At 39.1% G+C, this 26,320-nt stretch overlaps 1 protein-coding gene across 5 annotated transcripts in view; it reads right to left on the bottom strand.

Moving 5' to 3' along the window:
* Nucleotides 1-24,983, bottom strand: part of PDE5A (phosphodiesterase 5A) — a 141,580-nt gene extending 116,597 nt beyond the window's left edge. Inside the window, exons 1-2 of one of the 5 annotated variants that reach the window (XM_086704315.1) lie at nt 24,506-24,983; nt 3,763-4,351 (exon numbers count right to left, since the gene is read on the bottom strand). In XM_086704315.1, the coding sequence (XP_086560441.1) occupies nt 3,763-4,351; nt 24,506-24,627 (711 nt within the window). In that variant the 5' untranslated portion in view covers nt 24,628-24,983. Of the gene's footprint in view, nt 1-3,762; nt 4,352-23,075; nt 23,210-23,926; nt 24,062-24,505 lie in introns of those variants that run through there. The other 4 variants (XM_025922013.2, XM_086704314.1, XM_086704313.1 and 1 more) reach the window with 4 other exon arrangements.
* Nucleotides 24,984-26,320: the final 1,337 nt, after the last annotated feature.

Genomic DNA, 26,320 nt, shown 5'->3' with positions numbered 1-26,320 from the left:
ATGCTGTGCCACATTCAGGAAAGTTACACAAATGATGGGCTGATGCAGAAGGAGATGATGTGTGATTGAACATCTATCTACAGACAGCAAATACCCTCTCATTAGTATTTGCGGTCTGATTGAGAATCACTGGTTTAAGTTATGGATCTTGTTTTATATTTTAAATAAATGAATGTGTTATTTTATTAGTAATAAAATAGATGACTTCTCACATTTATATCATTCTGTCACAAAGTTTTAAAAAACGAATCAAATGTTGACTACTTCTTACAACTGACTTATCTATGAGACTATTTTTTTTATTTTTAGCTTCAATCTGAGTATGATTATGTTTCATGGCCACCTCAGGGTTTTGCACAACTTTTCAAGGGTTCTATGGTCAAATAAGCTTTAAGAAATACTGCTTTTAGGGTGTAATTTTCACAGATGCATGTTTAAAGAGGTAGGATTCAGAAAGCAGAATGCATTCTGACTACTTTCACAAAAGGCTATGAGACACTATTTTGATATGAATCATGGGTGGGGCTGAATTATGAATTATCCATTAGCCAATTGACTTCTACTGTCAACAACAATGTAAACTGTATGGCAAAGATCAACCCCACAACTTCTAAATGAAATCCTTGGGACACAAATAACTTCTGCAGGGCCACTATAAACACGGATCAAGGGTGCCAAGGGTGATGCAGCAACATGAAGAATCCACAGGCTAAGACGCTTCACCCTGGAAGCACTGCAAATCAAGGACATGGACCCCTTTGAGACAGCAGTACAAGAATTAAATCATTACTAACTGCAAAATAAAACTGACACTGTCAAAAATGGTAAGCGTATTAAACAAAATGCATATAAGTGAAGAAATTCTCAGGGCTGCAGAAACTCAGAACCACGCAGACAAATGAAGGCTTTCTCAGCGAAGCTGAAGCATATTTATGGTCCTACTGTACTTGGGACTATAGTGCCATTGAAAAGTGGAAACCCAGCTGTCACCTAAGACAGGAAGGGAATTCTGCAAATTTGGCAGCAATCCTTCAGCTGTGTCCTTAATACCCCGCTTGTAGTCTGCGACGGTGTGACGTTGCTCCAGAGCTCATAGAAGTTGCAGAGAGAGCTCCAAGAAGAATCAAAATTGAATAAACTCCTTGTATAGAATGGATTCTGGAAAATACCTCAGGATTTCACATCTTTCCCTAAATCCCTGCTCTCAATATTCCTCACTGGCTACCATATTTACTCACCCATCTTCAAACCCTCAGTCATCCTACCTCTTCCTTTCCCCTCACTTTCAACTCCTATTAGCGACCAACTCCAACAGATTCCACTTCTTTATCGGAAATCCACTCCTTTCTTTGCTCATAAGGCTAGTGTCCTGGTTCAGGTACTCACTGCCTCACACTATTCAATAATCTGTCCTCCCAGTTTCTAGAATTTTTCTAATTCATTTTATGACCACTGTAAAATTCATCCTGCTAAAGCACAGTATGAATCATAGCAATCCCCCTTTCAAACCACCTTTAATTATCCCTCGTGGTTCTAGTCCATATACACACCCCTCAGCCTGGCATTCAAGACCCCAGTAATCTCCAGGCTCTGCTCCCATAGCTCCTCAATGTCTACACTATTACCTACACATGTCTATACGATGACATGTGGTGCACCTGCCCTGTTGCTTCTTTCAACTTCTCTTTACATCTGGATTTCACCATGTATACAAACCAATCTATTCAAATCTTACCTGTTTTCTAGGGTCCATATCAAGCGGTGCTTCCTCAAAGAAACATTTCTTCATCTCCCCAACTAATGATATCTCCTGCTTCCCTGAACTTACCACATTTTCCTGGGCATCTATTATGACCTCCTTTCTATTCTACTTACCTATCCTATCTACTATATAATTTTAATTTAGTAAATATTTATTAAGACTTGACTGGGAGGATGCCTGGGTGGCTCAGTAGGTTAAGTGTCCGACTTTGGCTCAGGTCATGATCTCACGGTTTGTGGGTTTGAGCCCCGCATCGGGCTCTGTGCTGACAGCTCAGAGCCTGCAGCCTGCTTCAGATTCTGTCTCTGGCTCTCTCTCTGCCCCTCCCCCACTTGTGCTCTGTCTCTCTGTCTCTAAAATAAATAAACATTAAAAATTTTTGGAAAAAAAAAAAGACTTTACTGGGGCACCTGAGTGGCTCAGTCAGTTAAGCGTCTGACTTCAGCTCAGGTCATGATCTCGCGGGTGGTGGATTCAAGCCCCCCACCCAGCTCTGTGCTGACAGCTCAGAGATTACAGCTTACTTCTGATTCTGGGTCTCCCTTTCTCTCTGCCCCTCCCCTACTCATACTCTGTCTCTGTCTGTCAAAAATAAATAAATGTTAAAAAAAAAAAAAAAAGACTTGACTATGTGCCAGGCATTGCATTAGCTATCATGAATACAGGGATGAATAAAAAAAGCAATGACCCTTCAAATTACAGAGAGGAATTGCAAACCGGGATTGCCACGGAATATTTACTGTACCACATGGTAGGTAGCTAGAACAATTGTTCTATTACGGTGCTTGAAAATACCTGATAAACAAAGTGCCATTCAATTAAGATGTTTTATTTATTTATATTTTTTATTTACGTTTCTTTATTTTGAGAGAAAGAGAGAGAGAGAGAGAGAGAGCGTGCGCACACATAATTGGAGGAGGGGCAGAGAAGGAGAGAGAATCCTAAGCAGGCTCTGCACTGTCAGCACAGAGTCCCACATGGGGCTGGATCTCACAAACTGTGAGATTATGACCTAAGCCAAGATCAAGAGTCAGACACTTAACCGACTGAGCCACCCGGGTGTCCCTAAGATGCTTTATTTAAAAACCATAATTCTGGGGCACCTGGGTAGCTCAGTTGATTGAGAGTCCAACTTTGGCTCAGGTCACAATCTCATGGTTGGTAAGTTCAAGCCCCACATCGGGCTCACTGCTGTCAGCGCGGAGCCTGCTTCAGATCGTCTGTTGCCTTCTCTCTCTGCCCCTTTCCTGCTTGTGCTCTCTCTCTCAAAAATAAATAAATCTTTAAAAAAAATATTTCTATTAATAAAAAAGATAATTTTAAATGAAAAATTTGAAGAATCATATAGTGTAATCTTTAAGACCATAATTAAAGACCTGTATATAATTGAAGCAAAGTAGAAGAAATACCAAATCTTTCTGCTGAACTATTTTAGAGCAACAATTTCTATTTTTTTGAAGACATAAATTTATTTGTTTAATAAAATAAATGAAAGAAAATATGGAAAGAAAGAAAATCAGATTTTGGTGTCAACGGGACTTCAAATGAATGAATATAATTAATTTGAATAAATAGATAAATGAATGAACAAATGAATGAAAAAAGACTACTGGTTTCATTTTTTGACAGGTTTTGGACCTAGCATTTTAGATTGTCAGTAAAATCCTTGGGAGATAAAATAGATAAGGATAATTATAGTCAAAAAGAGAATACAACTATGAGATGAGCTATGTTAAATTATCACCAAGAAGAAAACAAGACAAGCTTTCTCTAGGGCCCATATCCTTGACTCAACCACAAGTAAAGAAACCCTGGAATTTAAAAAGATGGGAAAGTTCTTACCATACGTACCAATTTTAAGTAAGTGTGCAAATTACTACATTCAGTAATCCTGTTACATCTCAGCTTGAAATATCCCTACCATTCCCAGCAGTTGTCCAATGTTCCATCCATGTTCCTCTCCTCATCCTGCTACCCCATCTCAATGATTCCCCACTTACCTCGTAAGCATCTTTGATGTTTAAGGGCTCACCCAATGCTGCCACATGTCCCACAATGCCTTTGTTCCATTCTAAGCGGATACAGTTATTTGAAGCTTCTTCCAGTGTTGAACCTTCTGCAACATCAAACAGGCGGCTGATAAGAAACTTGTCGTTGGAGCTGTCCTCACAGACAAGGAACAGGGAATAGCGATCGGCAGAGATAAGTCCATGAATATGCAAGAAAATTTTGTGACATAAGGCTGTGACATCCAAATGACTAGAGATATCTTTCACTAATTCCAAGAGTCTTGAGCACTGGTCCCCTTCATCATTATCAAACCTTGGGGGGGTTAGAGGCATCTGTTCCTTCTTTTCTGAGTCAGAGAGGAAGCTCACGGTTCCCTCAGAATCCTTGACAACAATGGGTCTAAGAGGCCGGTCAAATTCGGAGGCAGAGATTTTCCTGGTTGGTGTTCCAGGTGCACTGCTATCTGCACGGGGACTCTGCTGCGAGGGGCAAGAGCAAGATTCTGTGTGGCTTCTGATACCTTCTTTGCACACAGGGATGGTGTGGACTCTCTCAGCAAACCAGGCATTGACCATTTCTCTGCAGAACAGAATGCAGACATATTAAATATTTAAGAAAGAAAGGTGCTATCCCTGAAAACTGCTAAAAATTCTCTCACAGCAAACTGATCAGATAGTAATTCAATTTTTCACAGAAAATAAAAATAAGGTGGTTTAAGACAGTTTCATTTTGAAAAACTGTAGAGAACAATTGGCACAATGAACATTTTAATAAAGTCTGATGCCTATATACATAGATTTTCAGATATCTGATTTATAACGCATCAAGCTTCAAGTCTGCTTCTCTCAAAAGCAGTTTGTGTTAGAGTAAAAGACACTAAATTTGACAAAGTCTGAGGAAAACATAAGTACAAAAATCAGTTCGCTGTTTAAAACATAACTTGTTCTGAAGTGAAACATTTTAAAATTTAAAACAAATATTTAACTAAATTTGGCTAGCTAATATGTCTAATTTTAGATAATTTTATCCATATTGCTATATACAGATTAGATTTAGAAGGGAAAAATATAAATAATTTGACCTGCTTTGTAGAAAAATTATAGACTTCTGTAAATATTATCCAAATAATGCTTGTTCATCAATGGTAAAAATGATCTCTTCTAGATTATCTATCTACTTTTGGTATAAAGGAAGAAAATTAAAAAGTATGCAATACCTAATTTTAAAAATCCTGCCCATGAAAATTTAAATTATTTGTTTTTAATGTACCTTTCTGTGAAAGAAACCTATTTGAGCTAAAGGCTTCACAGTGTGTGATTTGTTTTTAAACAAACTTCAGATCACACTATACATCCAAATGATTGTTCAATTCAAATGATTCCCCTTGGCAAAACGTAATCTTATACCAATTGATAGTGCCATTACTTTAGACATTTTTGGAGCTTTTCTTTTGAAACTTAGCTTCTAAGAAAATTTATAAGATAAATAAAAATATTAATTTTCTCTAAAAGTTAGATCTTGCTTTCCACTAAGCCCTCTTCTCAAAACTAACAAATAGAAGAAAAACCAACAAAATAAAACCAAACCAAACAAAACCTTAAAGTAACAACTAACTTAATATCTCTTATGCATAAGACTTTCTTTTCCCAAACTCAAATTCCCTGTCAAAAGACAAAAACTTACTACCTCTGAGGATATTTAAAAGAATTTTCCATAATAAAAACAATGCAATCACTACTCTACAATGACGTATTATTTTCACTAAAAGGCCAGGACAAAAAAAAAGTTTGACAATGCACGATTTTGGAGAGTGTTGATATATACCCTTCATTCTTCTTGGCAGTCGAAAGATTGTTACCACCACCTCCTTGGAAGGTAGATAGGCACTATCTAACAAATTTTAAAATGCATTTATCCTTTGTTCCAGAGATTTTACACAAAAGAAGTACCAGCATATTCACTATGGCACTGTTTGTTACAGCAAAGATAATAAGCTACCTATATCACCACTGGAAGGCTGTTTAAATACATAATGGTACATTTATATAATGGATTACTAGGCAGACATTGAAAAATGGTCATATGTACTGCTGTGAATAATCTCCACAATTTATTAAGTGAAAAAAGAAGGATACGGAGGGAAAAAGAAAAAGTTGCCTTATTTCTGAATCTGTGTTGTTTTCCATTTATCAGATATTGCCTTAATTACTTTATTTTGAACAACAATGTATTATTTGGTAAATATACATTATTGTAAAATATGCCAGTCTAGAATGCAATGGGTAAGAGAAATAATAACACAGATATTACTAGGATGACCTCAGAATTTCAAGTGTTGGATACTATTATAAAAGCCTTTCAAAGATCCCTTTAAGAAGAAACACTTACATAACCCCCCAGAATTGCAGTAGTTGTGCCAAAGAAACTGATGTCAAAAATGCATGTGAAGCTGTCATAAATGTACAGGAAGCTTTTGAATAAAATTGTTTTGTAAAATGTAGATAAAAAAAAGCACTATGTCTAATTTAACATATTTCATGTGATTTAAAAATATGCACAGGTAACTTAAATTGTTAAATCAATATAAAAATAGGCATTTGAATTATTTCAGCTACCAACTTAAAATTTAGTACAATTTATTTCTTATGTTCTCATTGGAAAATGGTGATCAACTTTTTTTTTAATTCAAAATACCGACTTGACAACTCGAGGTGGATATCTAAACAGACAACTTACAATGGGTGAAAACAGAATTCCTAATGCCTTACCTGTTGTGTTGCTCCAATCTCACTCCCTGCCAGTTTTCCTCATATTAATAAAGAACACCATCACCTCCCTAGTTACTCAAACCAACATCTAGGAATTTCTCGAAATTTCTGTTTCCTTCAAATCCCACATCCAGGCCACGTCCTGTCAATGTGACTCCCAAATCTTGTATCCCAATCTGTTCATTTCTATCTCCTGCATTACACCCTGGTCCAAGTTCCACCACCTCTCACTATGGACTATGATCACCTGCACCTAACTGGTCTTTCTATATTATACTTGCCCCCTTTCAAATCCATTCTCCCCATAGCAGCCTGAGCAATCTTTGAACAAAGTATATCTTAACATCTTAATTATCCTACTTGGCTTCTCAGTGAATAGAGAATAAAAGCCAAGCTCCTTTAATCCCCTACCTGGCCTCTCTGGGGCTCCTCAAGCAACCAAGCTCTAACTGCCCCCAGTCTGGAATGCTCTCCCGGCACCTACATCTGGCTGATCACTCAGACAGGTCTTCACTGATCTGCCACCTAAAGTGGCATCTGATACATGATGTTCTCACCTCACAGCACCTGAATTCTTATTATCGGCTATTTTTCTTGTTTATTAATCTGTTGTTTTGTTGTCTGTCTCCTCTGACCAGATGTAAATTTCATGAGAACTACTTGTCCAACTTGTTCCTGTACTCGGAAAATGCCTGTTACATACTCTGTCCTCAATAAATCCCCTATACTTGGAAAATGCCCGTCTCATAGCGTGTCTACAATAAATAATTCTTGAGTGCAGTGAATGAATCAATAAATAAGGCTCCTAAATTAACTACATCAAGAGAGACAACAGTCTTTTGAATATCTGAATGCTTGTATATTCGTTACAGAAAATCAACATTGTGGTTTAACTATCAATATTTATTATCTCTTGGATATAAGCCTCATAACTGATCATGGTTAAGTTATCCTCATATACCCTGCAGGGCTTATGATATGTCTCATATAGAGTCAGCGCTTAAAAATTCTTTATTCATATGCTTTTTAATACTACATTTGTCACACGTGTTTTATTTCTAGTTATTTTCTTGGAGAGATGAACGCAATATTAAATTATACAGGAAAAGCAGATCCAGTATATTCACTCATTCAATCAACAATTTTTATTAACCACGAGTGATGGGGAAGGGGTTTCTCATGACCACATTATTGATTATCTGAGTCCCTGTAGTTATATGCTTAGGTAGGAAAACATATCATATCATATCATAACATCAAAACACTCACTTAAGAACCAACCACAAAGAAAATTAAATCATTCCTCACACCTCTCTCTCTTCAGACATCCCTTAAAGTTCTGCAGTGCATGACCAATGTGGCTATATGAAGTGGGCCTTTCCTCTTAAAATCATCTATCCTCTCCCAATGATTTTTTAATATTTCAGTTTATACAAATACAAATCACCTGCAAATCAAAATGATAATTCTTTAAATTTTTTTTAAATGTTTATTTTTGAGAGAGAGAGACAGAGCACGAGGGGCGGGGGCAGAGAGAGAGGGAGACATAGAATCCGAAGCAGGCTCCAGGCTCTGAGCTGTCAGCACACAGCCCAACGCAGGGCGCATACTCACAAACCGAACCATGAGATGATGACCTGAGCCGGAGTCGGATGCTTAACCGACAGAGCCACCAAGTGCCCCCCAAATTAAAATTCTTACATAAGATACAGAATTTCTACAAGTAAATCAAAGTAATGTTGGAGAACCATTACAATATTATACAAAGCCACTGACAGTTAAGGGCTATGCCCAATTAAAGACCAACTAACAAATAAAGAATCAACAAGGGGAATGATATAACAGATACTTGAAAAGAGAAATTTATTTAAATAATTATATTCAAGATTAAGAAAGGTCCTTGGAGGGTGCCTGAGTGGCTCAGTCAGTTAAGCGTCCAACTTTGGCTCAGGTCATCATCTCACAGTCTGTTAGTTCAAGCCCCATGTCAGGCTCTGTGCTGACAGCTCAGAGCCTGGAACTTGCTTCTGATTCTGATTCTGTTTCTCCCTCTCTCTCTCTCTCTCTCTCTGCCCTTCTCCCCACCTCTCTCTCTCTCACTCTCCTTCTCTCTCCCCGCCCAAAAAATAAACATTAAAAAAAAAGAAATGTCCTTGGAAAAAATGATGAAACCTTCACAGTTTCAAAAAGTGTTTTTTTGAAAAAAAAGTCTGTATTCCTGTTGTAAAAGTCAAACATGAAAAAGTGAAGTTAATTGGCTATAAAATAGTTTTGTCAAAAATTGTCCATTCTAAAATTTAGCATGGAATTTTCATTATAATCTACATTTTATTAAATCTAAGATTAATTTACTTTTATAATCTGTGGTTCCATATTCAAGATAAAGTTCCAATCAAAACCTTTTCACTGATTTATCTCCCCATTTTAATTGGATCCATGTTTACATGTCCTTTTTTTTTATAGAATGAATTATTCTCATAAGGTAAAGATCTGAGTGTGTCAGGCACTATTCCAGCTAGGCCGGGCACCAGAGATATAGTAATGAACAACCCTAGACATATCATTCAGTGACCACTCCTCCAAAATTGAAGTTTATATGGTGTTCAGGAGTTTATTTCTGTACATACTGGATTTTGCTGTTCTATAAAGTTAAATGCAAATGCATAAAATGAATAAAGATGGAAAAGATGCCTGTAAATATGTCAGATATAAGGGTAAAAAGTACAAGATGGAATTCAAGAAACCTAGATGGTACTTCTGACTGGGCAAATCACTTCTGTGCCCTATGATAGGATCTCTGTGTTCATGTCTCTTCTTTGATTTTGTAAGATTTTGAAAGTATTTATATGAAACATAATGAAAAGAAAAGGGCAACAATTTAAACCTGGTGAGACAGGCATTAACAATCCTACTTTCTAAATTATGAAGCTAAATTAAATGGCTGAACCAAAGACATTCTATTTGGTGGCAAAATCTAGAGTCAAATCCAGGTCTCCTTTTCCAAGTCTTATGGCCAGTAAGAAGAAAAAAGTTCCCAGAACATCAATGCTTATCATGAAGGAAACACTCCCTAACTTCTAGCTGCATTTGAAAGTCAAACTCAAATTCACACATACAGGCACAGAGGGAATAAGACTGGAGTGCCTGGGTGGCTCAGTCGGTTAGGTTTCCAACTCTCGATTTTGACTCAGGTCATGATCTCATGGTTCGTGAGTTTGCATCCCTAATCAGGCTCTGTGCTTACAGTGTGGAACCTGTTTAGAATTCTCTCTCTCCCTCTTTCTCTGTCCTTCCCTGGCTTGTGCACACATGCACACTCTCTCTCTCAAAACAAATAAACTTAAAAAAAATCACTTACGATAACACATTCTTTAACTTAATTTTTTATACTCAGATCATAAAAGGATGGCATATTAAGCCACTGAGGCAAAAACTGTCTCAAATGACTCAGAGAATAAAGATTCTTAAGGATAGTGTCCTGAAAAATATCTGCCTGAATCCCATGTCTGTTTCTCTGAAACCAGGTCATGTTTTATAAATCTAAAACAGTGCACTGAAAAACCGTATAATGAATGTGTTCAAGGGAAGAGTCATTCTTACGGTTGCTAGATTTAGCAAGTAAAAATACAGAACACCCAGTTAAAATTGAGTTTCAGATAAACAATGAATAATTTTTTAGTGTAAGTAGTATCTGAAATTCAAATTTAATTGAGTATCCTGTAGTTTATGTGGTCACGCCAGTCCTCTATATTCTTTTTCCCCAACTGAAATTGTTGGCAGATAGACAACAAAGAAAAGGTGGGTTCTATACAGCATACTGATGAGCTCCAGACTATCAAATTACTAACACTAATTTTATCATCAAAAGAACACAGAGGACGACCGCACTGTGATCTTGCGTATAATAACTGAACCTTTTGAAAGCTTAGAGATAAATAATTAGTAGTATAAAATTCCTCTTTAAACTAAGTTCCTTCAGTTTACTTTCAAAACCACACCATGTATTTTTCATAGAGAAAAAACAAATTATAATTGACTCATAAAACAGAGACTGACTAGTTGCTAAAAATTCTTGGGACTATGAAGCATAAAGGGGCTATGTTTTTAGGAGACTTGAGTTCTAACCTAAGCACTTGTTACTAATGAGTTTTATGACCAGTGACAAACAATTTTCTTCCTCTGAGTTTCAATTTTATCTTCTATAAACCAGGGGAAACACCACCTGTTCTGATTACTTTATGTGAAGTGCAAGGTGCTGTCTTCAGCAAGGTATGAAGTCAAGAATAGCAAACAAGCAATCAGAAGGTAATGCTAGTTCCAGCTATAAGACTACACAGATATGATGCCAAACCAGTCAAAACTTCTCTGGAGTTCAAGTTTTTCAGGTGTAAACATGGGCAGCTGTATTAACAAGCCACTAAGACCCCCTACAAAGTCTGACTTTATCAACAGGTCAACAGGTTATCATTAGGTCAGTCAACTCACTTAATGTCTTTTTGCCCCTCAGCTTCCTCTTCTTTTAAACAGGAGAACGACCTCATGACTCCTTCACTCACCACACAAGGCTGATACATAAGTCAAATTAGAAAATGCTTGTAGGAGCATTCCAAAATCTCTTCCATATATTTAAGATTTTGCTATCTCCTGAACCCTTCATACTCATTCCAATGGAGACACAGGGTTTGGGCTAAGGAGCAGTAGCTGTTCATTTCTTCATAAAGTTCCCCCAAGAGAATCAGAAAAAGGATGGGGAGAGAAAGGTGTTTCTGGTGTACAACACCACAGGCTAAGTAAGTGGGCTAAATGGGGTCTGGAAACAGGCTGGCTACTGGCATCCTGACGACTGCTTGAAGTCCTCAAGTCCTTGGCCAAAGCAGATACTGCAGAATTCCATTCTTTATAGAATCCCATGAAGTTCCTCCTCTTCCCCAAGAATAAGAGTTACATCATAATTCTATGCAAGTTGCATCCTAACCATCTGAGCAAAAAGGAAAGAGACACAAGTTCCACAGGTATTTTTACCCCGTGCTACAAGCACTAATAACTTAGAGACTTTGCTGTCATGGATAAGCATGTCCTTGCCAACTGCCTGGCAAACCTGGGAGCACTTAAAAGCAGGACAGCCCTCTTAGAGTCTTTTGGTTGATTTCACTTTACAAGGCTGTTAATGAAAGCTAACAGGGCCCAGAAACTTGAAGTAAAGCCATAGCCCAGGGAAGTGCAGTGAAAATTGGTGCCAAGAATTTATAGTTGATGATAAGATCCTGATGTTTAACATCCCATCCAAATCATCCCCTCTCTCCTTACCAAAATCTGTTATCCTCCAGTCACTTATATCCTTCCTTATTTTGACACAAAAAATTTCTTACTTCATAAATGAATTGTATTATATACCATTTTTAAATGGGTAGATTAAATTTAGTTTTGTGTTTGTTTTTAATTTTTACAATATGTCTTAAAATAAGTAGATCCTGGAGGGTACCAAAATCAACACTGGGAGCTATTCCTCTCAGGTAACACAATGTGAACACCATCTGTGGTTTCAAACTTGTATACATCATAGATGCTGCTGAGGCGCACAGAGGGACCCTTTCCCCCACTGTGCACGTAAAGAGCCCAAATGACTGATATTAATTAGATAATAGGAAATAAAGCCAAATGGCAGCTGCCAAAAACTTGCCAAGAGTTGTCATACATGTGCCCTGAATTTTAAATTTCAAACCTTTTTAAATAATGAATTCAATCAGAAGTTTACGGTCTCCATATCCTACTTTAGGGAAGACTCTTACAGCCCAAACTGCTCATGCAATGGCAATTTGATATAAAAAATCAGTGTCATGAAGAATATTGTTTAATGCATTCTGATTTCACTGGGGTTCTTTACAATACTGCCAGCACCACACCCTTCAAAATGGTGTTACAAAGTAGGTGGAGCACCCTACAAAATTAAATAAGTTCATGCACTCAAAAGGCCAGGAAGCCAGGTTCCAGCAGCTGCAGCAGGAAAAGGCTGAGCTGCATATTTCCAGTGTTGAACATTTTGCATTTTTAGTAATACACAGAGGGATGACCAAATTAATTTGTGAATGATAAAAAAAAAAGATAAAAAAATTCAGGGTGGGGGGGGAAGCATAGAAGATGAATGGTCATTTTTTTATGATAGTTGTAACAGAGTTTATTTCCTCAAAATTATACACATGGCAGAACCCTGTGTACTTCTATTTTTTTAAGTAGATAAAAGTATACTTCTTAAAATGATAGACTCAACTAAGTTAATGATTTAACTTAATGTTTCAAATCTAGTAATACCTTTTTTATAGATATTTAAATAGGTTTAAGTTTATATATTAGGCACACCTCATCTTCTTTATAAAAATATTACAAGTTGATTAGCAATCCTCATTGAAAAAATGAAAGGTAACTTAAGGCATATACTCTGTTAGGAATCAAAACTTTCCTCCTTTTTCAATTTCTCATTTTCACACAAGATTATTATAGACCTATGACAGAAAAGAAAACTACAATTTATAGCTTATGTTCTAGAAATTTTCCACTCATCTAGACATGCCACAGCTTCTTCCAAATACCTTCTATCTAAAAGTATTAAATAGGAAATGCAAAACCTACTCACAGGACAGACAGATGTAAACTCTTGTAGAGATTTCAAATATGGTTAGCAAAAGACACACACACACACACACACACACACACACACACACACACACACAGATGCCTATGTCCATAAGGGCTCCATGCAGCAATATATTTACTTTCCACCAAAGTTGAAGTGCTCACTCATCTTACAAAATGAATCTTGAAAAAGACAGAAATGCTTTAAAGTGCACATTTAATATTCCAGATGTCTTGAAAGGGAAAATGATTAAAATAAAAAATGATTAAAATATTCTGTCTGGGTTTTATAGAATATTTCTTGGCATCTAGAAACCTAAGGGGAAAAAAAAGGAAAATTTACGAGGCAAAGTAAAATTGTGATATAAACACAGTAATTCTCATGAGTTAAAAATACAATTAGATGAAACCTAATTGTAGAGCAACTAGTTCAATGCATTTTGTACTCTTGCCTAAAAAAATGTACCAAAGGATGAAAATTATTTGAAAATATATTGTATTTAGGGTATTTGTGTTCTAATACTAAAAATATAATTGTGATGGCCTAGTACCTAAATATTCAGCCACTCTATTTTAAAATGTCATTGGAGAGTTCCCACTTTTTAATACTCTAAAATTATAGATGGAAACTAAACCCACTTGGGCAAAGTCTCTAAGCAAATCATTTAGTAATGCGTATGCACATTAAGGGGCCCTAGGAGAAACTTTAACCTCTTCCTGAGTTAGATTCCACATGATATTAAATCTATGAGCCTTTGCCTTGCTTCCTTTAACACTGACACTAAACTTCAGTAAAGCCTGGTGGGGAAGGGCCCTAAGTGGGACAGACTTGAGCTTCAAACCCACAGCTATTTCTTTCTAAGGGTGAAACCTTAGGTATATTATTCACTCCCTCAATAAAATGAATGAAGATAATGACATAACCTTTCTCAGGTTGTTAAGAAAATTAAAGGAAATAATGCATATAAAGTGACAGCATAGAGTCTGGGACATACAAATGTTATGTTTAATACAGTGTTTAATACACAATAATTATTATTTTTAAGTTAATCAAACATTATTAAATAATGGAGTACATCTTCAAAAGTTTTTTTTTTTTTTTTTTTGGAAAAACAATTTATTCAGTGGGCTTGTACAGAGTAACTAGATGTTAGCCATTGCTTCTTCTGAAGCTCCTAGTTTTAAAACACTAATATCTCTACAGAAACACATGAAAAAAAATTAAGTTGCTTTAATGTTAGTATTTTCTCAAATTATAACTGAAAAAACATAAGACTTCCTAGACAAATAACTACACTTACATATGATGTAATTTTTTTAATAACATATAAAAATAAAGAACTTAACAGTTGAGAAAAATAATTGCAAGAACATAGTTTGTTTCTCCATTACTACTTAAAAAAATTTTTTTTTGCAAAAATAAGTTAGAGATTTGGGGACGATTCTTTTTGAAAAAATTGAAAGATAAAATAAAACTGACAACACATGTGAGAAAACATAACTAATTACCTATAATGAAAATTATAGCAATATTTCATAGTAACCATAATTCTAAACTGGAGAAGGGTTTTAATACTAGACCAAAAAAATGCTTTAACACTCTGCTAGAGATTTGGGGACTAAAGTTGGTCTGTTTTAGCTCCTACCCAAGGGGCTCGCTTGAGGAAAGTCTGGAAGGCTGAAGCCTGGGCCTCAAGCACAGCTACGCAGCAAGTCCTTGAGCAGTGTAGCATTTGGGGAGATTTGCAGGGTGCCTCAAAACAAAACAGGGTAAAAAACTGCAGGCCCCGAATGATCCAGAAAAAACAATGCATTCCCATGCTTTTAAGTTTACTATTAAAACATCATCCCTTTTTCTTTCTCTCCAGTGCTTTTTTTATTTCGTAGGTCATGTGAATTAATCACTTTAAAACCAGAATTACAAAGAGTGTACTAATTTCCTGTCTGGAAAGCGATGGTTGATAACTTATATGGAAATCTGCTAAAATTATCCGTAGGAAAAACACAAAAGTAACTCACATAAAGTATAATGTTAGATATTTTTCCTGCTCTTTGATCCTGATTTTATACAGTTTTAGTTACACTGTTTGCATAATTTGACCTGGATCCACTACTCATTTCTGGAAAGTACTTAAAGAAGGAAACTATTCAATCTGAGAATCTGATAATCTGCTCTCCTTGTGAAAATAAAGAATGCTTAGGGTTGAAAGAGCTTTTTCAGCTCATTAATGAATTTTTCTGCCTTGATTCCTCCCCACCCCACCTCCACTCCCACTTTAAAACCCAGGGTTATTAACCTGAGCCAGTCCCAAAGCTGGGGACAACCCACCCCGGGAGGTCTGGACTCCCGGTCCAATTACCTTTCCAGTAGCACAACAATCCACAAATGGCTCTGTTCAAATCATTAATATTCATGTAAAATATAAGGACTTTTTTTAAGATTTTATTTATTCTTCAGCGAGAGAGACAGAGCATGGGCAGGGGAAGAGCAGAGCGAGAGAGGGACACAGAATCCAAAGCAGGCTCCAGGCTCTGAGCTGTCAGCACAGAGCCCGATATAGGGCTCAAACTCAAGCTGTGAGATCATGACCTGAGCTGAAGTCGGACTCGGACACTCAACCATCTGAGGCACCCAGGCACCCCAAGGACTCTTAAAGTCTATAAAAATCGCTGTTTTATTGTTCTAATTCCCACTTACCAGAATAAAGAAATGACTATCAAAGTTTGTGATTATATGATTCTCAAGGTAAACTACTGAAATTCACTCTCCAAAAGGGAAGGAAATATGCATTATTTCCTTTAAATTTCTATGAAGTAAATGCTGCTTCCATTTTACAGAAAAGGCAAATAAAGCACCTAAGTTCATACTGTTTGAAAGAAAAAGTTCTAGGGTTGAAGCTTAGACTGCTCCTACCTAGGGCCCTTAACCAACATCAGTAAAAATCAATAGTAAACAATTCAGAACAGTGGCTCCTAACCAAGTAACAGCACCAATCCTTGGGGGCATTTGGAACTGTGGGTCACAATGATGGGAGTGCTCCTGGCATTTAGTTTCTGGGGTCCAGGGATGTTAAATAACCTGCAATTTGTTGAACAGTCTCTCGCAACAACAAAAAAAGGTCACCACTGAATAACAATAGCATCCCTTTTGAGAAGCACTGGCTCGGATGAAGAAAAGATGAATATACCATAATAATAGGCTGTTAAATGAAACTGGGGAGATTTGGAGCACCTCCAAGTGACATCCTCACATAATGTCTACTGTGATGTTACCGTGATCAGTTCTCTTGGATCTGGTATGAAAAGGAAATGAACGCTCTGCCTGAAGTTACTTAGTATTTCCAAGTTTTCTCCAGCTATGAAAACATCTGAGAAGTTGACTGGGACCAAATATAAATAAAATGCAGAATCGCTTCATATGGTTTCACATTCACTTTTGATGGAGAGTTAAAAGAAACAGGTTTTGTAATTTTCCATGCATTTGCAATCACGTGTATGAAAAACGTTCCTTAAAGGAAAACCTACTTACATCTGAAAGAACACATCATAACTGACATCTATGCTGTAAATATGTAAATTGATTTGTTTTGCATATGGGAAAGACTGCACTAGATTGCCATTTTTCAATCTGAGGTATGAGAAGGCCTGAGAATCCAAAACAAGTACGTTTTAAAGATCTGTAATTTTTCTATGAAAGTGTTCTAATTTTGTGTTTTCACACTGATGACAATTAAAACCCCTAAAAAAGGTGAAAGAAGTACACTTTAAAATACTGGGATGACCACCTTCAAACCAAGTACTAGCGTACAATTTTAACACTCAGATTTATATCTGTGTTTACAACCATACAAACAGCTCAATGGTTCTAGGATAAAGAAAAAAATAAAAAACAGACAAATTTAATCCGCAAGTGTGCTTTCAAACCAAGCCAAAAAAAAAAAAAAAAAAAACACAAAAGCTATGCTATAGCAATAAAAGCTTCATGACTGTTCGGACCCAGTGGGAGAAGTGAATCATCATTAGGGCAACTGTAGCAAAGGTGAACTGACCTCACCAAACTCTTTATTGAGCAGTCAGGGCCATATGCAGTCTGCAAGGGTGATGTAATAAATACTGTCAATCTGCATCTGGCTGGAGTTTTACCATTCTTATTCATAGTTAGCTTATAAATTTATTTTGGTATTACAATTGGAAAAATGCTGAAATTATGATTAAATTATACCTACTCTTAGGAATCCCATATTTAACCAACATTAAATACAAGGAAGTCCAACACTAGGTATGGTAGATACCTAGAATTTCTGGCTATGCCTATATCACTTTCTTTTAGGAATTCCCTCTCCTTCAATGGCATATCACATTATGGGTAACCTGCCCCAAGAAAGTAGTCGGACGACCCTATTCTTCTGGATACCTGACTGGACCAGAGCAGGCACATGACTCAAGCAAGGCCAGAGAAAGTTTGAGAGGACTGACACAGATGACTCGGTAGTTCTCTAACATCAGGATTTTAAGACCCACAGAAAGTTGCCATGAAAACGCTTCCAGCACATGAAGAAAGCATACAGAATAAAGCCAACACAGCACAGGGCCAAAAAATGGATGGAAGGATGGGATGGATAGATGGTTGGATGGATGGGCTGAAGGAAGGACAAACAGATTAAATAGATTTACATACAAACAAAATCCCGACAATATTTGATCAGATGAATTTCACAGACAAATCTATTTCCAGGCACTTAATTATGTAAGACAATTTTGTATAAATTCAAGTAGGGTTACTTATGACCAAAAGTTTTCTAACTAACATACCACAGATCAATAAGAATGTCTTTCTTATCAGGAGAACATTACTTAAGTTTGAGAAACACTGGATTAAAGATCTTTTCTAAATCTAAAGTTCAAAAATCCTGCATGTGTGTATGTGTGTGTGTTTTAATTATTTCATCAGCTTAAAGGGTCAGGATTTTTTTCTCTTCTTTCAACCTCAGCATAGGTATTCAACAGAGAGTAGAAATAATGATTGCTATTTTTTTTATAATTATCACTAAGGATATATTCGATGGAGATCTTTTTTTCTCCCAAGTTTAGATTTAATAAAATTATTCACAGAAGATAATTTGCTGATTTTAGAATTCAGAATCAAGGGGAAAGTCTTGAAGGATACAGAAGCTAACAATGGCACATAACACTTTAAAAAGCATGCTTAGTACAAACTATAAACCAGAGAAATAAATAAATATCTTTAAAAGCTTTTTAATTATTTTATCTTTTTAATGTTTTTATTTATTTATTTTTGAGAGAGAGGGGAACGGGGGCAGACAGAGAGGGAGAGACAGAGAATCCCAGGCAGGCTCCACACTGTCAGTGCAGAGCCTGATATGGGGCTAGATCTCACAAATTGTGAGATCATGACCTGAGTCAAAATCAAGAATTGGATGCTTAACCAGCTGAGTGTCCCAAGTGTCTCAAAAAGCTTTTTAGAATACTTATCAAAATGATTCTTAAAAACCTAACACTCAGTTAACTTTACCTGCCTGAAACATTTGGTTGGCCATAAGTATAAATTCCCACCAGTTAGAGAAAATGAATACAACATTTACATCATGAAAAAACATATATAATTCCAAACAAAATGAGAATACCAAGTCAGTAAATAAGATTACAGAGCTAAATATCAGATGAATGACTCATGTGGAAAGACTTTCTTCAATTTTTATGCCTAGGTATATAGCTCCCAGGCACTTTTTGCTGAGAACCTGATATAACAGATATTTCCAAGACCACATCAATCAGCCGTAAACACTGGTCAATGGAATCTACATCTGTCCAGCTAAACGAATTTCATAGGAAGTCCTGCAAAGTCAGTAGCTAGTCTGCATCCTAAATTCAGAAATTAGTCATTTTTCAACCCTCCACTATCAATCAACTCAGTGATTTATTCAATTGCCCTTAAGTCTTTACCAAAGGCTTTCATCCTAGGAAGAGGTTTTTATCCTACAATCAACTCTGAGAACAAAGAGCAAATCTAACTGAACCTAACGGTTATAGGTTTAATAAATTATTAATGTGAAAAATGTTTTGGGAATAAACTAATAAACATCAACCAGTTCTGCGTAACCTTTTCAACGACGGAATAAATCTTTCCTGAGCATTATTAAAATGCACTGGGAAGTTCAAAGTTCTAAGTTAATTTGTGTTTTCAAATTTATTATTTTTTTTAAATTTTTTTTTTTCAACGTTTATTTATTTTTTTGGGACAGAGAGAGACAGAGCATGAATGGGGGAGGGGCAGAGAGAGAGGGAGACACAGAATCGGAAACAGGCTCCAGGCTCTGAGCCATCAGCCCAGAGCCCGACGCGGGGCTCGAACTCACGGACCGCGAGATCTGACCTGGCTGAAGTCGGAGGCTTAACCGACTGCGCCACCCAGGCGCCCCTTTTTTTTTTTTTTTTTAATTTTTTTTTTCAACGTTTATTTATTTTTGGGACAGAGAGAGACAGAGCATGAACGGAGGAGGAGCAGAGAGAGAGGGAGACACAGAATCGGAAACAGGCTCCAGGCTCTGAGCCATCAGCCCAGAGCCTGATGCGGGGCTCGAACTCACGGACCGCGAGATCGTGACCTGGCTGAAGTCGGACGCTTAACCGACTGCGCCACCCAGGCGCCCGTTTTCAAATTTAAAGGAAAGGAAGCATATTACTAAGACACATTCCCTGTAATCAGATAAGGATGAAACTTTACCTGTACAACTTGAAAGCCAGTTTCAGATATTTTAAATGTTTAAATACTTAGGTGGAATTACTTAAAAAGAAAATTTTGTTGCACAACATATTCAAAATGTTAAATATTGCACGTCTTGAGATGTTGAAAACATGATCCTAGGAAAATACAGATCTGAAAAAAAGCTACTGAATTGTACTATATGCCTATTTCAGATTTTGTTAGCTAAGCAGATAGATTTATTTTGAGATACCATCTGTGACTAGTTGCGACTGCATTAATTCTACCACATTCTTAGGAACCATGACCTTGTACTGCAGGCTCTAAAATGGGTCTGATTTTGAAACCTTGAGAACACTAGAGATAGAAGGGGCCATGAGAAACATCATTTCAGGGGCTCCTACAGCTTCTTCTAGGAGAAAGGAATTCCATACATATGAGTACTCTTAGGGCACTAAAAAGCAGTTTAGAGCTGGCTATATGAACCCTGGTTATAAACAATACAAAAAGAAAAGGCCATTATTGCATCAGATTTACCATCATAAAAATATTATAAATAATATTAAAGTCAGACTGAGTCAACAATCACAGGGTTTTATTATATTCAACACTAGCGACAGCTTAATCAAATACGCTTAACAAATCAGTTGTCTGAAAATTGAAAATTATATTCCTATATAATTACAGACACAATAATTTTTAAAAGTAGGTAGCAATATTTATTTTATATCCATCATCTGATTTTAAAATAAATATCTTGCAAATAAAAATGGTAAGCTTTTAGAGATGAGAAAAAATTATGAAGAAAAAAATGTCAAGTAATTCAGCACAGCTTTGCAGTGTCAAATAAAAGGTCTATCGCAGAAAGCTACTTGGGAGTGTAAAACTTCTGTTTCTGGACTTTGATCCAGGCGATCATAAAAACTTGTCCTCACTTAGTAACTCCTATTTTCATTATATGCCAAATATTCTCAAGCTTTAGCCTAGTACAAAACAAAGCAGTAAAGTCAATCATGTTACCCCTACCATGATAAATAAACTATAACATCACCCACAATGGCAGAGATGATTAGTAACTAATGAAAGGTAACATTATTTTAATATGCTGTCAAGAATAACAACAGCTGTTTAAGTGGCATTAGCACCCAGAAGACTTCATTTGCAAATACATGAAGATTAGAGCCCTTGATTAACACAGTATCTCAGGCGGGTAGGACTGAGGAAGTTGTCTAGAATAGTGAGGGTGGAAATTTTCCATATGTTGTACTTTTACTAGTCTCAAATTATTTTTTTATGCCAAAAGATTATGTTATGGATTGTTCAACCAACACTCTCAAATTCACATCAACAGTCTGTGATTACTAAAAAGCATCTGTGCTCCAAGCTTTTAGCTTTTAACTGGGTGCTTAGCTTTGTATTTGAAGATACAGGAAACAATCTAATACAGCGGCAGAATTGCTTTCGAGGTCAACCAAACCCATGGGTATTTAAATGAGAATTTAGGAATGCCAGAACCTTCATTCTGTTCGATGACTACTATTGAGTACAGATCATTCAGTCTGGAGATAGGATAAAGAGGCATGCATGAATGTCAAATGACAACAATCAAATCAAATAATGTAGAAACAGTTCCATTCACATGCCTGTCTACACTCACAGATGGCCAATCTAAGTGTATCCAAATTTCTTTTAAATTTTAAAACATGTTAAATGTTTCTACAGAACTGTTTCATGGGTTTTCTGAATCACTGACAGTATTCACATTACACTTACAAAATGTAACAAAAGGAAAAAAGCGAAGTAATGTGAGCTTCTAGTTAAAAAAAAAAATCTTAGCTGTAAAGTTAAAATGTCTGCAAATAAATTTTTACTACAACCATAAGACTCACACTGGGTTTAGAAGTTTGGCATTTTTATAATCAACTACTGTCTAATCTCACAATCTTAAATCTCCAGTTAATGCCACCAAATATAAGACCAAACGGGAACCTCTGACTACACACAAGCTCTTAGATTATATTCTTTAAACTGACAACTTTCAGCACTTCATAACTCTTAAAACTGAGGGCCTGTACTACTCTTAAACATTTTATACTTTCGTTTTCCAACTCCTATTCAACATAAGCTCTTATAAATACATAAGAATATATACACACAACACACACATATCAGAGAAAGTGGTCAGCCTATGTCAATATAAACTATAATACAAAAACTAACTTAAAAAATCTTCATATAGAGTCTCAGATGATCTAAATTTTACACAGAGCAGTGTAATTTTGAGAAATTGGGATTTTAATCTTTTGCTACTTGGGAGAAGAAGTAATGTGAAAAGAAAAGTAAATTTAATTCTTTCCATTTATTTTCCAGTGAAATGTTTTTCAAAGTTTTGGCAGGCTCGGAGTGAGGTGTTCTTACCTATGACTACTTAAAAAGAACCACTAAACAATCCCAAATTTCTGACTTTAAAGGGAGAGATGGGAAAAAAAGAAAAGGACAATTTATGTTGATTTATAAGACAAATCACTTTTTTCTTTCAACTATTAATAATATGCCACCTCCCAAAAACACCTTGACACACTTAAAAAAAAATCAGCCCAGTTCTCCTGCTCACTCCCCGTTCAACTAGGGCAGAAAGGTGGATGAGTGCAAGGGGGAAAGGAAACGAGGGGCAGATGGCCTCGGAGTAGCAGGTGACCGCTGAAAACTGTCGGCCACAGCAATCAGCAATTCCAGATCTAGATGGCCTTAGTGCCTTACCCTACACTCGCAGAAAAGTGTGTTTTGAAAAGAAACCACTTTCTTTCCAGGGTTTATCCTCCGCTTGCTTCAGATTTAAGATTCTGAAGGAAAAAGGCCAAAATGGGAAAGCCAACTTTAAAAGGAGGGCGGAGTAATTAAACAGAAGAGGTAAGATTTGCCCTAAGCAGTAGCCTCTATCAAAAAAACCCCGAAAGTAATGAAATCGATACAAATTCGTTAGGAAAAACAGCCTTAAAAAAAGAGTCCCTTCTAAGATACCAAAGTAATACACCGCAAGAGAATAAAGGAAAACAAAAATGTCAGACAGTCCATTTTCAATGAAGATTCCTCCGCTGCTGTGACCCAGGCGCCACCACCCCAGCACCCGGCCCCGCGCCCCCAGGGAAAGTGGGAAGGGAGGGGATGCTGAAGGAACTACCTGGTTTTGTCTCCAAAGGGCAACATATCAAACATGGGAAGTTCAAAGTGCAGACCATGCGGGCTCCGCAGACCCTGGGTTCCAGAGGCGCCGGGGGGCGACGACGTGCCCAGGTGAGGCGGTGACTCCAAGCCCGCTCCCCTACCGACCCCGCCACCGCGCCGCTGCCAGCCGCCGCCCGCTCGTCCCGCGCTGCGCCGCCCCCTGGCGGGGAGCGCCCGGCACAGCGGAGACGGAGCGCGGGCGGGTGGGACCCCAGCGCCGTGCCCCGGCTGGCCGCTCCACCATCACCGCCTCGAGTGCGTCTCCCTAGCGGCCGAGGCGGCCAGCGCCGGCTACCCGACGGCCGCTGCCTGGATGTGGCGGCGGAGGACACGGGACCCTTCTCCGAAGAGGTGCGTCCTGGAATCAGCCCGAGTCGGCTTCCCACCAACTCCTCAGGCTTTGAGGGATCCGCCCGCCACACACTCCCCTCTCCACCTCCTCCTTCCTCGGCTTCAGCCCCAATGCCTTCCCAACTCAAGGCGAGCGTTTCCCACGCGCGCCCAACTGCCCCCCGGGCGGCCGCCTCCCAAAGGACAGGCGCCCTCCTCCCAGCCCTCCGCAGCGGCCGCCCGGCGCTTGGCTCTGGACCAGAAAGAGCTGGCCTCTGGGGTCGGCTGGGGCCGCGCGGGACCCGCCAGCCCCCAGCTGTCCGCTCGCGCAGCGCCTCCCCCGCGCCCTTTGTGTGCGCGCCGCGAACCCCTCTGCGGAGCGGTTTCAGCGGCGCCGCCTTGGGAGCAGGAGAGAGTGAAAGGAAACGCGCGGGCCAAACTAAGGACTGGAAGGGGGCAAAAGGCGACAGCACTTACTCTGGGAAGATTCCGGCATGTTGCAGCCTTTGGGCTCCTCGTGGTCTCGCCCCTACCCCGGCTTCCCCGCCCCGCCAAGGGCCGGGGCAAGGGGGGACGGGGGAGGAGCGGAGCCGCTAGGACCGAGTTGGAAATGGTGCTTCCGGAGCTGCAGGGAAGGGGCTCAAAAACTGTTTTGGTTTCGCTAAGGAGATTTAGGGGGACCAGGAGGCTAGAGAAGGGCTGGAGGAAGGCCCATGAGCGCGGGTGTATGTAAATAATCTTGCTCTCAGGGAATACCAGGGCAGCCGAGGTGTATGTCTGTGGGGGGGGGGGGGGGGGGTCCGCATGTACATTTTTGTATTTGAACTTTGTGAGCAAGTTGGATCGAATCCCATGTTTGGGCTTTTCGACTGTACTTGCCATAAAGTCGAGGTCTCTATACCCTAACAGGACCAAGGACCTACTTAAAAAGCCAAGGGCCTGGGAACGGAGGTTGTTTAACGGTGAAGGCAGGGGAAAATTCAACAGGGGAGAGAGATGAGCCCCCAGGTCACTCTCAGCGACCCGGCTGAGTCTTCCAGGGGGTCCTCTTCTTACCTGGTGGCTTTCCTAACAAAGTAAGAGAAGGTAAAGTCCCAGTGATCATCCAGCCACGCTTCCACCGAATCCTGGTCCCGCTGCAACTGCGACCCCCCGGGGCCCGGGCTGGCCCGCTCCATGATCCGCGCCCCGAGTCTCTGCAGCTGGTTTGTGCTGTTTTCCACCCCAGCTGGGGTCCCTCCCTCGGAGGAGCAGGACTCTGCCCCGAGACCCTCCCCCTCCGCCTTGCTCCAGTCCGGCTGGCTTTCGGCGAAGCTGCTCGGGCTCCTGGCCAGCCTCTTGCCGCGCCCCTCCTCTCCCGGTCCTCACCGCTCCCAGGTGTGGCGGGTGGGGCAGGCGCTGCAGCCGCGCGTCCTCCCTGGGGTCTGGTGGAAACCGGGTCTCGCAGTGTCTCAGGTCCCCAGATTCCAAGGCGGCGGCGGAGGCAACTGGCGAGCTCTCCGGAAGCTAAGTGGCCACGGCTGGAAGGAGGCCACGCCACCGCTGGGGTGCGCTGTGTGCTGAGCGGGATCCGGGGGAGCGCGCAAAGGTGACTGTGGGTGTGTTCGCAGATGCCCCGCTGTCAGAAAGGGAGAGTCGCGATGTGTGCGCCCATCCTAAATCCCGAAAGCTGGAGCTAGGGGAAGTTTCCACGCAAAGTAAGAGGTGCTGCTACCCTGGGCACTTTTTCCTCTGGGCTGACTGAACAATGACTGTCTGGCCTCGCTTTCCTCCAACCCAGGGCTTGGGTCTGGGAGAAACCGGGATCATCGACCTTCCTCGGAGCCCAGTCAGCCCCGGGGGTTCGAAGCACCCCAGCAACCGTGCGGGTTAAGGAGAGCTGGGGCGTGCGCCACAGATTTGCGGGTCCTGGTGGGTAACTTCCAACAAAGCCATTCCCGTGTTTAAAATGTTAATATTAACGACAATAATAGTTACAAATTAGGTGTCTGCATCAAACATTCCCTTTTCATGGCTGGAACAAGATTTCCTAGGAAAAGGAAAAGGTAAACTGAAATAATTATGATGGTTTGTGTATGAAGTCAGAGAACAAGGGCACCTCTGTACAATGAGGTTAACTTGAGAGCACAGGCACTACGCGGGTACAGTGCACAGCAGCCCATTAGCCCAAGTTTAAGTTCATTCGTCATATTTAAATGGAATTAACACGGGCGCGCGTGCACACACACACACACACACACACACACACACACACTACAAAAAAGTATCCGTTTAAAAGGGCTCAGCCTTCCTACTCTGTTTTGCCCTGTCCCAATCATGCTTTACAAGAATGAAGTTGGTGTCTTCCTTTTGCTTTGTTCTCATCTCCATCTTCTTGTCCCGCAATTTGCAGTTTTAATATGGTATTTTGCAGTGACCTAATTTGGGGGTAGAATTAAATCAGGAGTTGTATGTTTCACTACGTGTGAAGGACACTATTATCAGTGATATACCCTAAGTAATCGAGCTGACATACTTTTAACAAAGTCCTTTCAAAATACTCTTGGCAAGAATGTAAGACATTACTCACTACATAGAAACGCATGATTAAATTGATAATGTAAGAACTTTAGAAAATGCCTTCCAATCCCCCCAATGCAATGGTTTATCCTTCCTGCATTAAATAGTTGTCTTTCTGTAACTTCAGTTTCTGACACTTCACTGTTGTATATAAGTAACCACAAGACAATAAAAAGTAAGCAAAGCAGTAGAATGTGACATAATGCATGATAAATTATATCAGGTTTTAAAATGTGAGCTCTAATTTGTTACTATGATCCTGATGTGTGATTACAGTGCTCATGAGCTGGAGACTGCCCTCGGTGCTCAGTT

Source organism: Puma concolor, chromosome B1 (genome assembly GCF_028749965.1).
Source record: "Puma concolor isolate L17-30 chromosome B1, mPumCon1.1.hap2, whole genome shotgun sequence".
Taxonomy (NCBI): Eukaryota; Metazoa; Chordata; class Mammalia; order Carnivora; family Felidae; genus Puma; species Puma concolor.
This window is presented reverse-complemented; position numbering and strand designations above follow the sequence as displayed.